Source organism: Doryrhamphus excisus, chromosome 9, assembly GCF_030265055.1.
Source record: "Doryrhamphus excisus isolate RoL2022-K1 chromosome 9, RoL_Dexc_1.0, whole genome shotgun sequence".
NCBI classification, from domain to species: domain Eukaryota; kingdom Metazoa; phylum Chordata; class Actinopteri; order Syngnathiformes; family Syngnathidae; genus Doryrhamphus; species Doryrhamphus excisus.
The window spans coordinates 12,205,398-12,217,990 of NC_080474.1; the positions used below are offsets into that span (position 1 = coordinate 12,205,398).

Here is a 12,593-nt window from a genome sequence, read left to right on the forward strand (position 1 = left end):
AGGGTTAGGGTGCAGGCCACACAGCTAGGAGACCCGAGTTTGATTCCCCCAGTTTGCATGTTCTCCGGGTACTCCAGTTTCCTCCCACATTGCAAAAACATGCTAGGTTAATTGGTGACTCCAAATTGTCCATAGGTATGAATGTGAGTGTGAATGGTTGTTTGTCTATATGTGCCCTGTGATTGGCTGGCAACCAGTCCAGGGTGTACCCCGCCTCTCGCCCGAAGACAGGAAACATTATGAACCATTTAATTATCTCATCTGCCTACAGGGCATCTGCCTACATTTCTTCGTGGCTTCTTCCCCTTGGCCCTAGATTTTAAGGGGTAGGGTAAGGGGCAAGACCAATGGGAAGGGCTAAGGGCTAATTGTGAAGACTTTCTGATTGGGTAAAGTGGCCTTACTGTTGGACATTATAGCCACCTGTTGCTTTGGCATGGACTATATATCAATTAACCTTCTTAAATGGGTGTTTTGTGAATGGTCATCTGCATAGTTAATGTGAAGCAAAGCATGTTTGATTGTAATCATGTTAGACAACTCACCTTATTGTTATCTATTGTTATATATTGTTATATAACATTTTTTCTGAGATGGTTCAAAGTTCACAGTGTTTGGTCGTCTTTGGTTTGACCTTTAGTTTGTCACAAACGTGTCCTCCTTTGGTGCGTTCCTCATCTTGATGGTTCTTGAATGGGCTGTTTTGTGAATGGACTTCTGCGCATGTTTCAAGTTTGATTGTGATGAGGTACACTCATCTCACCATCTTCTGGTGCTATGTAGGTTATTACAAATTCAGTTAGCTTTTCCCACTAGTGTTCACAGTGGTTGGTCAGCTTTAGTTTGTCACAAGTTTGGGCCTACCTCATTTTCACGGTTCTTAAATGGGACGTTTTGGGAATGGAACTCTGCACAGTGAATTTAACTACTGTTAAGCTATTCACAAATATTTTTGTTAATCTCTTTTTGCCTAAAATCTTTGTCCTGCATTTTATTTTTATTACACTTGAAAAATTATTGGAATTGCTATAGTCAACATTGCCCCTATATTTACAAGTTTCAACACCAAAATTTGTTGTATTGCCCATCCCTATGTTCCAAACTGACTTCCTTTGAGGCTTATAATGTCAGTATGGGTCATCTCTGATTGGTGGAAGAGTCAGGACGAAAGACAAGCAAACAGTTAATTGGCTGTAATCAATAACAGCTAGTGTGCCTCCAAATAGAATCATCACAAAGTTATCATTTGTTATCTTAAATCATAACTATTCTCAATACTACAGAACTATACAGTATTTGATCGTGGTAGGTTCGTGTTCCTCTGGCGCTCTCTGGTGGTGGTAGACAGTTGCACAAGCATAATAAGGTACTGTTACTGTACTGTTAATGAATGCAACGAGTGAGACTGTCAATCAAAAGTCAACAATGTCTTTGTAAAGACAGAGCTTGTGTACCTAATGAAGTGGCCAGCTGAAGGGTGTATTAGATGCGCGTTAAAAGACTCCATCCTGTCCAATCTTTGACTACACTAGTGACCTGCAAGAGACGTGACTGGACCAAGTTGAAAATGTTTAATACAAGTTTACAGAAGCTAGCTGTACAGTGCACACTCTCATACACACACACACACACACAAAGTGCACAATAGCGACAGCACACATCACATGAACAGACACAGTGCTCAGAAGAATGTCGTGATGGAGGCCCTGCCCCTTCGCTGGCTGAACAGTTTGGGGGTGAAACCATTTTGATGGTTGATCTTTATTGACAGCCAGAAGAAGCAACAGTGATGAGCGTAAAAACATCAGAAGCTGCGCTAGTAGAGCAGTGATCCACAGCACTGATGCATGGTGGGACATGCAGGCTTGATAGCTTCTAGATTCATCTACAGTGTTATACATGTGGACCCTCCCTGCCTCTAATGGGACAAACGACACGGGTACTTCCTATCAGCTCCATAGCTCCGCCCCACTATGTTTGGACAATGAAGCTGCTAGGAAGCGCATGATGCCTTCATCGTCACTAGTAAACAAAAGATCTGGAGGCCTCCTGGAGGGCCCTTGAGGCTCCCCAGGACTGGTTCTGTCACTGCGCTTCTTTCGCCAAGACGACGGTTTCCCCTCAAACGCTTCACAGTGGATGTCCATCAGGTGTTTTCGTCTTCCTGCTCCTCTCCTGACCCCACCCCTGCAAGCGTCACAATAGCAACAGGTCAGCGCACATACAGCTCAGCGAGTGTGTACTTGCGATTCTCCGCTCGCACCATTCCATGTGGAGTGGTCCGCAGCTTCGAGGTCATTGGAGTCCTGTGTTTGGTCCTTAGAATCCGCCCTCTCCTGCTCTTCTTGCTCCTTATTGGCTAACTCTGGCCACACACGCAAACACACTAAGTAACCACGTCACATCACGATGTCGTATGCGTGTATGTGCGTGCACCCCTTACCGTCCACAGAGAGTTCTTTCCATCGCTCCTTGTTGCCGGCAATGACACCAGACAGGTGCGCCCTTAGCGCCGGCAGGTCAATGGCGGTCAAGGAGAAGTCCAGCTGCCCGTCATCACTGCTGCCATGGCGACCGCTGTTATGTCGTTGGACAGACTCCACAGTGACAGAGCCACTTCCTGTTAGGCTGGAGGATGAGTGACATCACCGGCATGCGGTTCAAAGACACCTCATATGGTAATCAAGCAGTGTTTGACCCCGTCATCCGTTCCTCCACACACTGGAGCTCGAACCCCGGTCCACACATCCCCACTGATTTAGAGTAAAGGGCTGTTGTCCAGCTCAGCTTTTTAAGGCATCAAGGAGTCACGTTTACTCACACAGCCACCCCAACTGGGATTCGTTACGCCCATCCCACTAAGCGACACTTTTATCTGAGTCACGCCCAACATAACTCTCCTGTACAAGCCAGGACTCAAACTGAGGTCCTCCAAATGAGAGTCGAGAGAGCAAGGTATCACGCTAAAAGCCAGAGCTGTCAACATGATGTCCAAAGCTACACATAAAGGGGACCTATTATGCTTATTATATTATTTTCCACTTTTCTGACCTATGAATGTAGTTAGAATGTTGTATTCTCGTGTTAAACGATGCCAAAGTTTCAGATAATGAGGTTTGCGCATTTGGTAGTGAGTCCTAAAATAAGTTTGGGATGGCTCAAAATGCTTGGTTTAAGAAGGTGTGGTAAAATCGTTCCTTTGTGATGTCACAGAAGGGGAACGTTGTTATTTGTAAACTCTCTGCGCTCCCCCAATCCCGGCTCCCCCCAAAATGCTACAGCTATATACCATTGAGAGACATCTTGAAGTAAACTTTTTTCCTGAGAAACCTCGGACTGTACAGTCTCTACTTGCGGATTGGATTCGGGATCACACATGGCTGTATGTTAAAAGTTGACATTTTAAAAAGTCGCCGTTTATGAACTCCTATAAAGCTGGTGGCACAAACCGGAAGTCTTTATATGCACTCGCCATTGGGCAAAACAGCTGTTTATCAAGTCCTAAACAGTTAAGCGGCACAAAACGTAAGTGTTTTTATGCACTCAGTAGTGTGACCAACCACAGCATGAGCCGCTGCCCACACCCTCGGGTTGTATACATTAAAACAGACCGTTTTCGCGGGAACCACAGCTGAGTAGGTGCAGATTCTGGAAGAACTAGAAAGCTTTCTGTGCTGGCTGTATAGTTGCTCTATATGAGTCCAAAACTCAATACAAAGGGCAGAGAAATTAGCATAATAGGTCCCCTTCAAGGAGTCAAGGAGTCAAGGAGTCACGTTTACCAACATACTCTCGCACAGCTGCACCAGCTGGCGTCCGTTATGCTAACTAATGAGCTGTCACAGTTAATTAATAGCTCATCACTACAACTTTACATTTATTAAAGTGGATAAGAGTCAGAATGACTTGCCCCCTGAGAGTACTCGTTCATCACACAAATGAATACAGGATTTATTTGTTTGACTTGTGAAAATTTGTGTAGGAGGACGGGTTCTGATACCTAGACCGCCTGTTTCCTGTCTCCCGGGCCTTTCTTTCCTCGTCTATCAGAGGACCAATCACCTTTTCTGTCATGTCCACAAGAACACTGAATGTCGGCTCCACGATGAAGTCAATAAAACCTGACACAGAAGAAAAGAGACAGGAAGTGACATTTTATGTCATTTATGTGGACATAAGTACGTATATGGACACATAAAAGTGACATCACATGGTGGCAAAAACAAGAACCCATTAGACTTATTTTAATAGCTCGGCTCTTTTTTCTTTGTGAAAATATAATATTATTTCTAGATTTTTCTATGCCCCAGTCCAGGATGTACCCTGCCACTCGCCCAAAGCCAGCTGAGATAGGCTCCAGCATACCTGCGACCCTAGTAAGGATAAGCGGCATAGAAAATAGATGGATATTATTATTATTGGTTCTTACCAATCTGAGATTGTGCTATCATGGTGGCCTTGCGATCACAAAGAGGTGAAAAAGGAAGTCCGAGTTCGCCTTCTTTGTCTCCCTAAAAAACACACCATTAAGCATGTCAGTCAAGATCAACATCATGACTTTGTGTGTGTGTGTTGACCTGTCTGAAGAACTCCTCCATCAGGCTGTGCGTCCAGCGGAAGTGCAGCGGCCACGCTTTGGCAGGATGACTGATATCGGCGGCATGAAGCATCAGAGATAAGACCTTCACTTTGTCCACACTGCAGAGATGTCACATGGTCACCAGAACATCTGAGTCTTACATTGAAGGTGTCATTGATATTGTAAGCTAGGAAAAGCTTGGCACGAGGGTTCAAGGTTCACTGACCCATGTGACTGTGTCAGGGTGTTCCTCATGGTCTTGATCTGCTGGAAGTGACACGACATGTCAGTGGACATCACCATCTCAATGACGAGCGCCCTCAGCTCCCTGTGAGAACACAACAACATGACAGCCTATTAACACTGTCTCGATGTGAGCATGCACGTACAGGTGCGTGCGTGCACCTCCAGTCGTCCTTGTTCAGGTTGATCAAGATATTGGTGTCCTCCTCCGCCATTAGCCTGTAGGCGGCGCTCACGTGGTGGTTCTCCAGCACTGACCTGTCATTGTAAAAGATGGCCACCTCCGACCTGGCACATGAATGACATATGAGGTCAAAGTGCACGATATCTGCACACATGATAGCGAACAAACTTTGAGGGTTTTGAGGGGTCTACCTTGTGTGGATGTGGAAGTTGTTGGTTGTTCCTGTATGCTCAAAGTCATGAATGGCCGCTGCAAACACCATCGCTAGAATCTCCAACTCACTGAGCCAGTGCTGCGCACGCACACACACACACACACACTAGAGGTTAGGGTTTCTAGTGGAGTCACCCTCTCAGAGTTCCTGTTGGAGCATCTTTCCATCCAATACAAGTACTGTAAAGATACCATGAGTCCAGTATGTAGCATCAGGAAGTGTGCTGTCTGGGTGACGTCAGCGGCATGGACCAGGTTGTGGTATGGGTTTTTGTGTTTACTGTAGCCATTCTCCAAAGCCTCCACGAACTGCACCAGAGCTGGGACCGGGATCTGGACACAGGACGGACTGTGGCTAGAACTGGTCCTGACTACTGGTTACAACAGACACACTGTGTGGATGCTCCAACAACATGAAAATGTGTGTACCCTGAACCTGGTGATGAGGTCATAGCGGGTCAGCAGCTCATAGACCAGGAACTTGAGGGCATGGTCCCCAGTGGCCTCATGTAGGGCAAACACATCAAAGGACCACTGATCTACGTCCTGAAAAAATTACAATAAGAAGAGTCAAGGGGCACCAAAAAAGAAAAATAGTAAAAGTTGTTGTTTATATACATAGTGTATATTTGGGACGCCAAAATGATAATGTTTTTAATGACTGGACGGATGTGATGATGTCACTGTTGATTCAGCTGCAGCATTTATTCATTCATTTTCTACCGTTTATCCTCACGAGCGTCGCAAGGGTGCTGGAGCCTATCCCAGCTGTCTTCAGGTGAGAGGCCAGGTACACCCTGGACAAGTCGCCAGCCAATCACAGGGCACATATAGACAAACAACCATTCACACTCACATTCATACCTATGGACAATTTGTAGTCGCCAATTAACCTAGCATGTTTTGGGATGTGGGAGGAAACCAGAGTACCTGGAGAAAACCCACGCATGCACGGGGAGAAAATGCAAACTCCATCAGCTGCAGCAATAAAACTTTTTTTTTTAATATACCTTCAGAGCTGTCAGAGCCGTGGGTGGGTACGTGAGTCCAGCCATGTTAGAAGTCCGTCTGTACATCCTGTCTCACACACACACAAACAGATAAAAATATCATGAGCAGGCAGCCTCCCTTCCTTCCTCCTCCACACTTTGTGAGCAGGATGGATTGTCAGTCGCCATGGTAACGGCCGTCCAAACACAGTGCGGCTGATCATTTTTGATTTCACGCGTCGTTAAGCCGCTGCAGATGAAGCGATACCTTGCTGTCAACTACGACTAATTTGAGTTCTAATGACAGCGGACCTCACCATCATCAACATCATGCTCCACAGTGTGTCTACACACTAACGTCATTACATCGTGCCTTCATCCTCACTATCAGGCATCACTTGGTTCTGTTTTGTTTTTCATCGCCTCACACATTCTAATTGGGATTTCATGTGTATTGGAAGCTGTCCATTGGGACACATTGTGGTGGTCTAACACCGTGCATGTGTTGTTTTGTTCCAACACAATAAACTCCTTGATGCATGAACCTTGAAGAACCTCACCTCTCCACAAATATTCCCGCTTGCACGGCGTGAACGATGCTGCGGAATCTGGGCTTCTCCTCAGAGCGACGCTTGGCCACTCCCATCTTCCTGCTGAAGGTGCACGCCAGCCAATCACGCACCTCGCTGGGCACCGACTCAGCCTGCAATTCACTGAGCTCATCTTCGGGATCCAGAAGACGTCTGTACAGAACCTCAGCACAGTTAGAGTCTTTTTTTCCCCCCCACACGTCCAACCACCCATGTCCCGTCTTACTTGGTCTCATCCGTGTAGACGGTGTCCAGCATTGAAACCGCCAGCTGCAAGTTGCAACGCAGCTCCTGCAGGTCCACTACACCGTGGTCCATTTGGTCCAGAACCGCTTTGAGCCTGACCACACAAACAGTAAATAAAGAACCGTAAGGGCTTTGTTACTGCGACCAAGGACCTAACTTAATATTGTTGGGTCCATGTGAGTGTGAATGGTTGTTTGTCTATATGTGCCCTGTGATTGGCTGGCGACCAGTCCAGCCAATCTGGGATAGGCTCTGGGATAGGCTCCAGCATGCCCGCGAGGATAAGTAGCATTGAAAATGGATGAATGGATTGAATTAAGTAGTTTGGAAACTTGTGTGAAATAGTGGCACATCAATGCAAGCTTTCTCAAATCAGGTGAAAGCAGGAAGTGATTGTGGGATTTGGTGAGGTAGCAGATTTCAGAGGATGCATCCTACAGGGTTGGCCATGAAGTTTTACCATGATGATGTGGCCAAGTCAGGCGATGTTTTGTTTTTCTCACTTTAGAGGTGCTCATCACTCTGCTGTCAGACTGTCTAAGTGACAGTGGGAGGTCACATTTTGCACCTTCACAGCTCTGAAGTGACGTGTGTGTATGTCCAGATGATGGCACAGCCAGTCAGCGGAAACCTCTACCATCTGAAGGTGAAGCTCTACTAATTTCTCACCTTACCTTAAGTGGTCAGACCCAGTTGAGGTAATAGAAATATTTAAAATAGAATAATAACATTCATTCATTCATTTTCTACCGCTTATCCTCACGAGGGCTTGCGGGGGTGCTATCCCAGCTGTCTTTGGGTGAGAGGCGGGGTACACCCTGGACTGGTCGCCAGCCAATCACAGGGCACATATAGACAAACAACCATTCACACTCACATTCATACCTATGGACAATTTGGAGTCACCAATTAACCGAGCATGCACGGGGAGAACATGCAAACTCCACACAGAGATGGCCTAGGGTGGAATTGAACTCGGGTCTCCTAGCTGTGAGGCCTACGCGCTAACCACTCGGGCGCCATGCAGCCCAGAATAATAAGAATAAATGAAAGTTAAAAAGTTAAAGGTCCTTAAATTTACATTTTTAAAGTGAAAACTCAATTTCCAGGAATTATTTAGGTCTTAATGGGCACATATATGCATCATCTTCACTCTTGTAGCTGAAAAGCATCCTATTGTTGTCACGGCAACCAAACACTTTCCTTTACACAGCATATAGTATGTTTTAGTTTCCACGGTAACATCTGGGCACACAGAGAGACATTTTTAAGTTATAGGAATTGTGACTCGTAGACTGTGTATGTGTCCGTCTTACCTCTGTGATGTGTTTTTATATTTCTGCCTGTAAAAAAAAGAACACACAGGCATTTATGTGCATGTACCCAATATACTTTGATATCTGTTCATGTTGTGTACACATACAGTTCACGCATTTTTTTCTCAATTGTACGCCCTGCACACCCACACATATACATTCCTACATACATGTTTGTAGGCCCTACACACTTAATAATCATATCTGTAAAACCTGCATGCCTACACATGGACAGTCAAAAGCCCTATACACCTACGCATGCATCTTTGTAGAATCTACAGGACCTACACACTCATGCATTGAGGAGAAAGATGTGATGAACATGCAAGTTTTCTCTCATTTCATCACTCAAATCACATGAGAGCAGAGACACACAATAAAACAAAACAACAACATAAAGATGACAGAGTGACACATCATCTTGTCAGTGCAAACGAAAAACTACTTTGCTGAGAAATAAAAAGCATCTCCATCTTTGTTTGCTGCATTGAAGGAGCTTGTGTGTGGTTGTCATGGAAACTAGCCAGCGACATACAAAAATATTTGCTCCTCCACATGGGATAAACCTGTTGGTTCCTTCATGTAATCTCATTCACAGCCAGGAGCTACACACACACACACACACACACCTCCAGGAACGCAAGGTTGTGTGTGTTAGTTAGCAATCCAGCTAAGAGACAGAAAACAAATGTTTTTTTTTTGTGATAGTCACATGACTATCACCTGTCATATTGTCATTTAGCCCCACCCAAATGTTACCAGCCAATCGGCTTCGTCCCTCTCCTCTGGCCTTTCGGCCTGAAATAATGACTCAATTCGTCCCTGCTAAGTACTCTGTGCTTCATGCTTTGTGACATACTGATCTGCTGCACACATTGACGGCCATCTTGGACTCTTCTGATCGCTTTGTGGTTTAGCATCTCTCGTGTATTTTTGGAGTTTCCCACCTGTGATGAAAACATCTGTCCACTGATGGATAGAACACAGCCAGCAGGCACGATGATTCTATTTTAGTCCTATGATGACTTCTGCTGCAGATTAGCAGAAGTGAGAGACGTTTGGAGTGAATGTGTCTCCCTCACTGTTTGTTTGTCACACATTTGACTTGCCAGTGTGCATGTGTGTGTGTGTGTGTGTGTGTGTGAGGATTTGGCAACACAATGCACTTTTATTTTAGCAAACTCATCTTGTGGACTGCTGCTAAATCCTGGTTTGTTTAATGTCTTGCCCAGCAGTGCCAGTGGACTAAAAAATGTAGACGTCTACTTCAACTACTCCAGTTGGGAAATGAAATGCATCTCTGCACATGATGGAGTCACCGATGAGGTCACCTCTTCAAACAATGAATTTGATAGGTTGACTTGAACAAATCTCCCAAGTCCAAAAGGTTGCACGGGTCACTAAAGTGGACCAGGACTCTGGTCCTGCAGGCCACCTCTGGCAGTCTTCACTGACTGACCGCTGCTTGGCAACACTGTGACGTTGCCACAGCAACCATGCAGCACCAAGGGGTGTTGTTGTGTCACATGCACGGATTATGTTGTTAGTGCACATGACAGTCCTAAGTCACACTCACACATAAATAAACATAAAAAAGCACATTTGACATCGCCATGGTGACCAATGTGCTCATTATTAGTGGAGTCATGACATCATTATCGGCATAACATGACATCATCATCTAGCTTCAGTACTTCCTGTTTACTTACATTCCTCTGAGGCGATTCAGAACCTGACTGTTGTGGTTTTGATCCAAAAGATCCACAAAATCCTGCAACTCCTCCTCCTCCTCATTCCACCCTTGCTGCACCTCATTTGCCTTCACCTCCTCTTGTGGAATCTCTTCCTGGAATTGCTCCATTTGATGTTCTTCTTCAAGCTGCACATTCTCCTTATAATTCTCCTCTTCCTCTTGCTGTATCTTATTCTCCTTTTCCACCTCCACCTGCTGCATCTCCTCTTCCTCCTCTTGCAGGACCTCCTCCAATTCTTGCTCTACCTCTTGCTGCACCTCCTCCAAGTAAAGTTGCTGTATCTCTTCGTTTTCATCTTGAACTACCACCTTAATTTGTTGTGCTTCTCCCTGCTTCATCTCCTCCTCCTCCTCTTTCCCTTGCTGCTGGTCATTTAGTTGCACCTCCTCAGTGGGATTTTCCCGCTCAAACTTGTCAATTTGCTGCACCTCCTCCTCCCACTCTTGCTTCACTTCCTTTTCCTCCACCTCTTCCTCCTGCTGCACCTTGTCCTCCCACACTAGAAGTACCTCATCATATTTTTGCACGTCCTCCATTTCTTGCTCTTCCTCCTGCTGCTGCATCTCATCCTCCTCTTGTAACACTACCTTCATATGTTGCTTTTCGTCCTGTTGCACCTCCTCTTCCTCCTGCACTTCTTCAGTCGGATCCTCCTGCAACATCTTGACAATCTGCACCACCTCCTCCTGTTGCACCACCTCATTTTCCTGCTCCGTTTGTTGCTCTCCCTCTTTCTGCTCCCCCTCCTCTTGTACCTCCTGCCTTTCTGCTTCCTCAGTTTCCTGTTCCTCCCGCTGCACCTCTTCCGTCCACTGCATCTCCTCCTCCTGTATCTCCTCCTCAAGTTTCATCTCATCTTCCAGTTGTGGAACATCTTCCTGTTCCTCTTCCTCCTCCTCTTCCTGCAGTTCCTCCTCCAGGGACAGCGGTGACTCCTGCACCTCCACGTTCATATCAGTGTAGAGGAGGAGGAGAAGGAGGTGAGTTGCCGTCGGCCAGCTGTCAGACTGCCAACATGGATGCCAATTGGTGTTGGGAAAAGACGGAAGTTCATCCAACTTGCAGTGACGTCAGCCAGCAGCCGACCAGAAATGGCACTGATCTCTGATCTGCTGTGACGGAGGAAGCGAGGGGTCAAAGTTGACAAAAGGTCAAAGCGGGGTAAATGACAGCGTCTCGGAGAGGATGAAGGATCGTCTGTGGACGTCCTGCTCGGCTCAACACTCCGACACTGCCGCTGAACGATGCGGCTCCTCATCCCAGAGAATCGCCGTGGCAACGCAGGGAGAAAGTGAAGACGAGAGAGAGACAAGAGAGCGAGAGAGGACGAGGCGGGAGCAGAGAACATTACACAGCATTGCCATGGTAACAACAAAGCTGTTGCTAAGTGTGATGGAATCCTGCACACAGACCTCCTCTTCAACCTCCTCCTCCTCCTTGTTTAGTCCCGCCCTCCTCCTGCTTCATTTCTCAACCTTTCCTTCCTCCATGTGTTCATCAACATTAAGCAGGAGGAGGTGGAGGACCTGCAAGTTGAGGAGACAAAATAGTTTGCTGTCCTCTAGCCGCCCGTTCCGTCACCATGACAACATGAACATTATGACACAATCCAGTCAAATAAATGTTGAGCAAAGAGTCTTTTTGGTTCTGTCATAGAACTTGTTTTAAAAAAAACATCCCACCTTGTCTTAAGGTTCTTCCCTGCAATGTGATTGGTCGATCCACAGACACGCCTCCTCGTGCTGTATTTGCTCTTGATGGGCCGTTGTTTTGATCCCTCTGCTGTGATTGGCTGTAGCAGGACACCTGACCAGAACAAAATCAGATTGAAAAATTGGGAGAAGCAACTTTAAGCTCAGGTTTAACCTCAATTTTAACCTCTTAAGTACAAAGTATCCCAGTACTGGGAGTGATGGGGACTCTATCTATACAGTTGATCCCTGCAATGGGGAGCCCCCTACGAATGGCACAAAACACATGTTAATCTTAAAATAACATCCAAAGACATATTTCCTGTGTTAAAAGTCTGCTTGAATGATGAGAGAGAGAGAGAGAGAGAGAGAGAGAGAGAGAGAAAAAGATAGATAATATATATATTAGCTCATATGGCTAATATATAGTAGTAAGCAGCCTAGTACTGGCGGCTAATATACTAACATTAATTCCAAAGGGTCGTCACTACAAATAGAACAATAATATAGCTTTTCATGCCAAAGTGCTTACAAAACAATTGTTGTCTCTCATCTTCAACAAGCTGATGGCTATCAGGTAAACATATAATATTCCTCACAGCACAAAACTAGAAAATGTTATTTTTGTTGTGATTATGTCACTTTCATCGCATGCGTTCATGGTTGTGTTTGGCCCTGGTTGTAGTGATGTTGTCGACATAAATTGTTAGCAAAACATGGCTTGCTGCCACTCGTCTTTTTAGCCTCTTATAGTCTGTCAGTTTCATTAAGTAAATTAATATTTTTCA

The 12,593-nt window shown here is 45.6% G+C and overlaps 1 protein-coding gene across 1 annotated transcript; it reads right to left on the reverse strand.

Annotated features, from left to right (window-relative positions):
• Nucleotides 1–1,552: 1,552 nt before the first annotated feature.
• pde1a (phosphodiesterase 1A, calmodulin-dependent) lies at nucleotides 1,553–11,548 on the reverse strand. Its single transcript, XM_058082922.1, has 16 exons — nucleotides 10,070–11,548; nucleotides 8,361–8,387; nucleotides 7,025–7,138; nucleotides 6,769–6,951; nucleotides 6,230–6,296; nucleotides 5,649–5,765; nucleotides 5,412–5,552; nucleotides 5,198–5,298; nucleotides 4,985–5,110; nucleotides 4,806–4,907; nucleotides 4,578–4,698; nucleotides 4,430–4,511; nucleotides 4,001–4,121; nucleotides 2,444–2,628; nucleotides 2,264–2,365; nucleotides 1,553–2,187 (listed from the first exon to the last, which is right to left on the reverse strand). Exons 1-16 carry the CDS (start codon nucleotides 11,065–11,067, stop codon nucleotides 2,147–2,149), a joined length of 2,628 nt encoding a protein of 875 aa, XP_057938905.1. The 5' UTR covers nucleotides 11,068–11,548; the 3' UTR covers nucleotides 1,553–2,146.
• Nucleotides 11,549–12,593: the final 1,045 nt, after the last annotated feature.

What these genes read in the sequence shown, in the direction of transcription:
- pde1a (XM_058082922.1), bottom strand. Translation starts at nt 11,067, where the DNA reads ATGAACGTGGAGGTGCAGGAGTCACCGCTGTCCCTGGAGGAGGAACTG. An exon ending in GCGGGAATATTTGTGGAGAG is followed by an intron (nt 6,297 to 6,768) that starts GTGAGGTTCTTC and finishes TGTGTGAGACAG; the next exon opens with GATGTACAGACGGACTTCTA. An exon ending in ACCCTGACACAGTCACATGG is followed by an intron (nt 4,699 to 4,805) that starts GTCAGTGAACCT and finishes ACATCTCTGCAG; the next exon opens with TGTGGACAAAGTGAAGGTCT.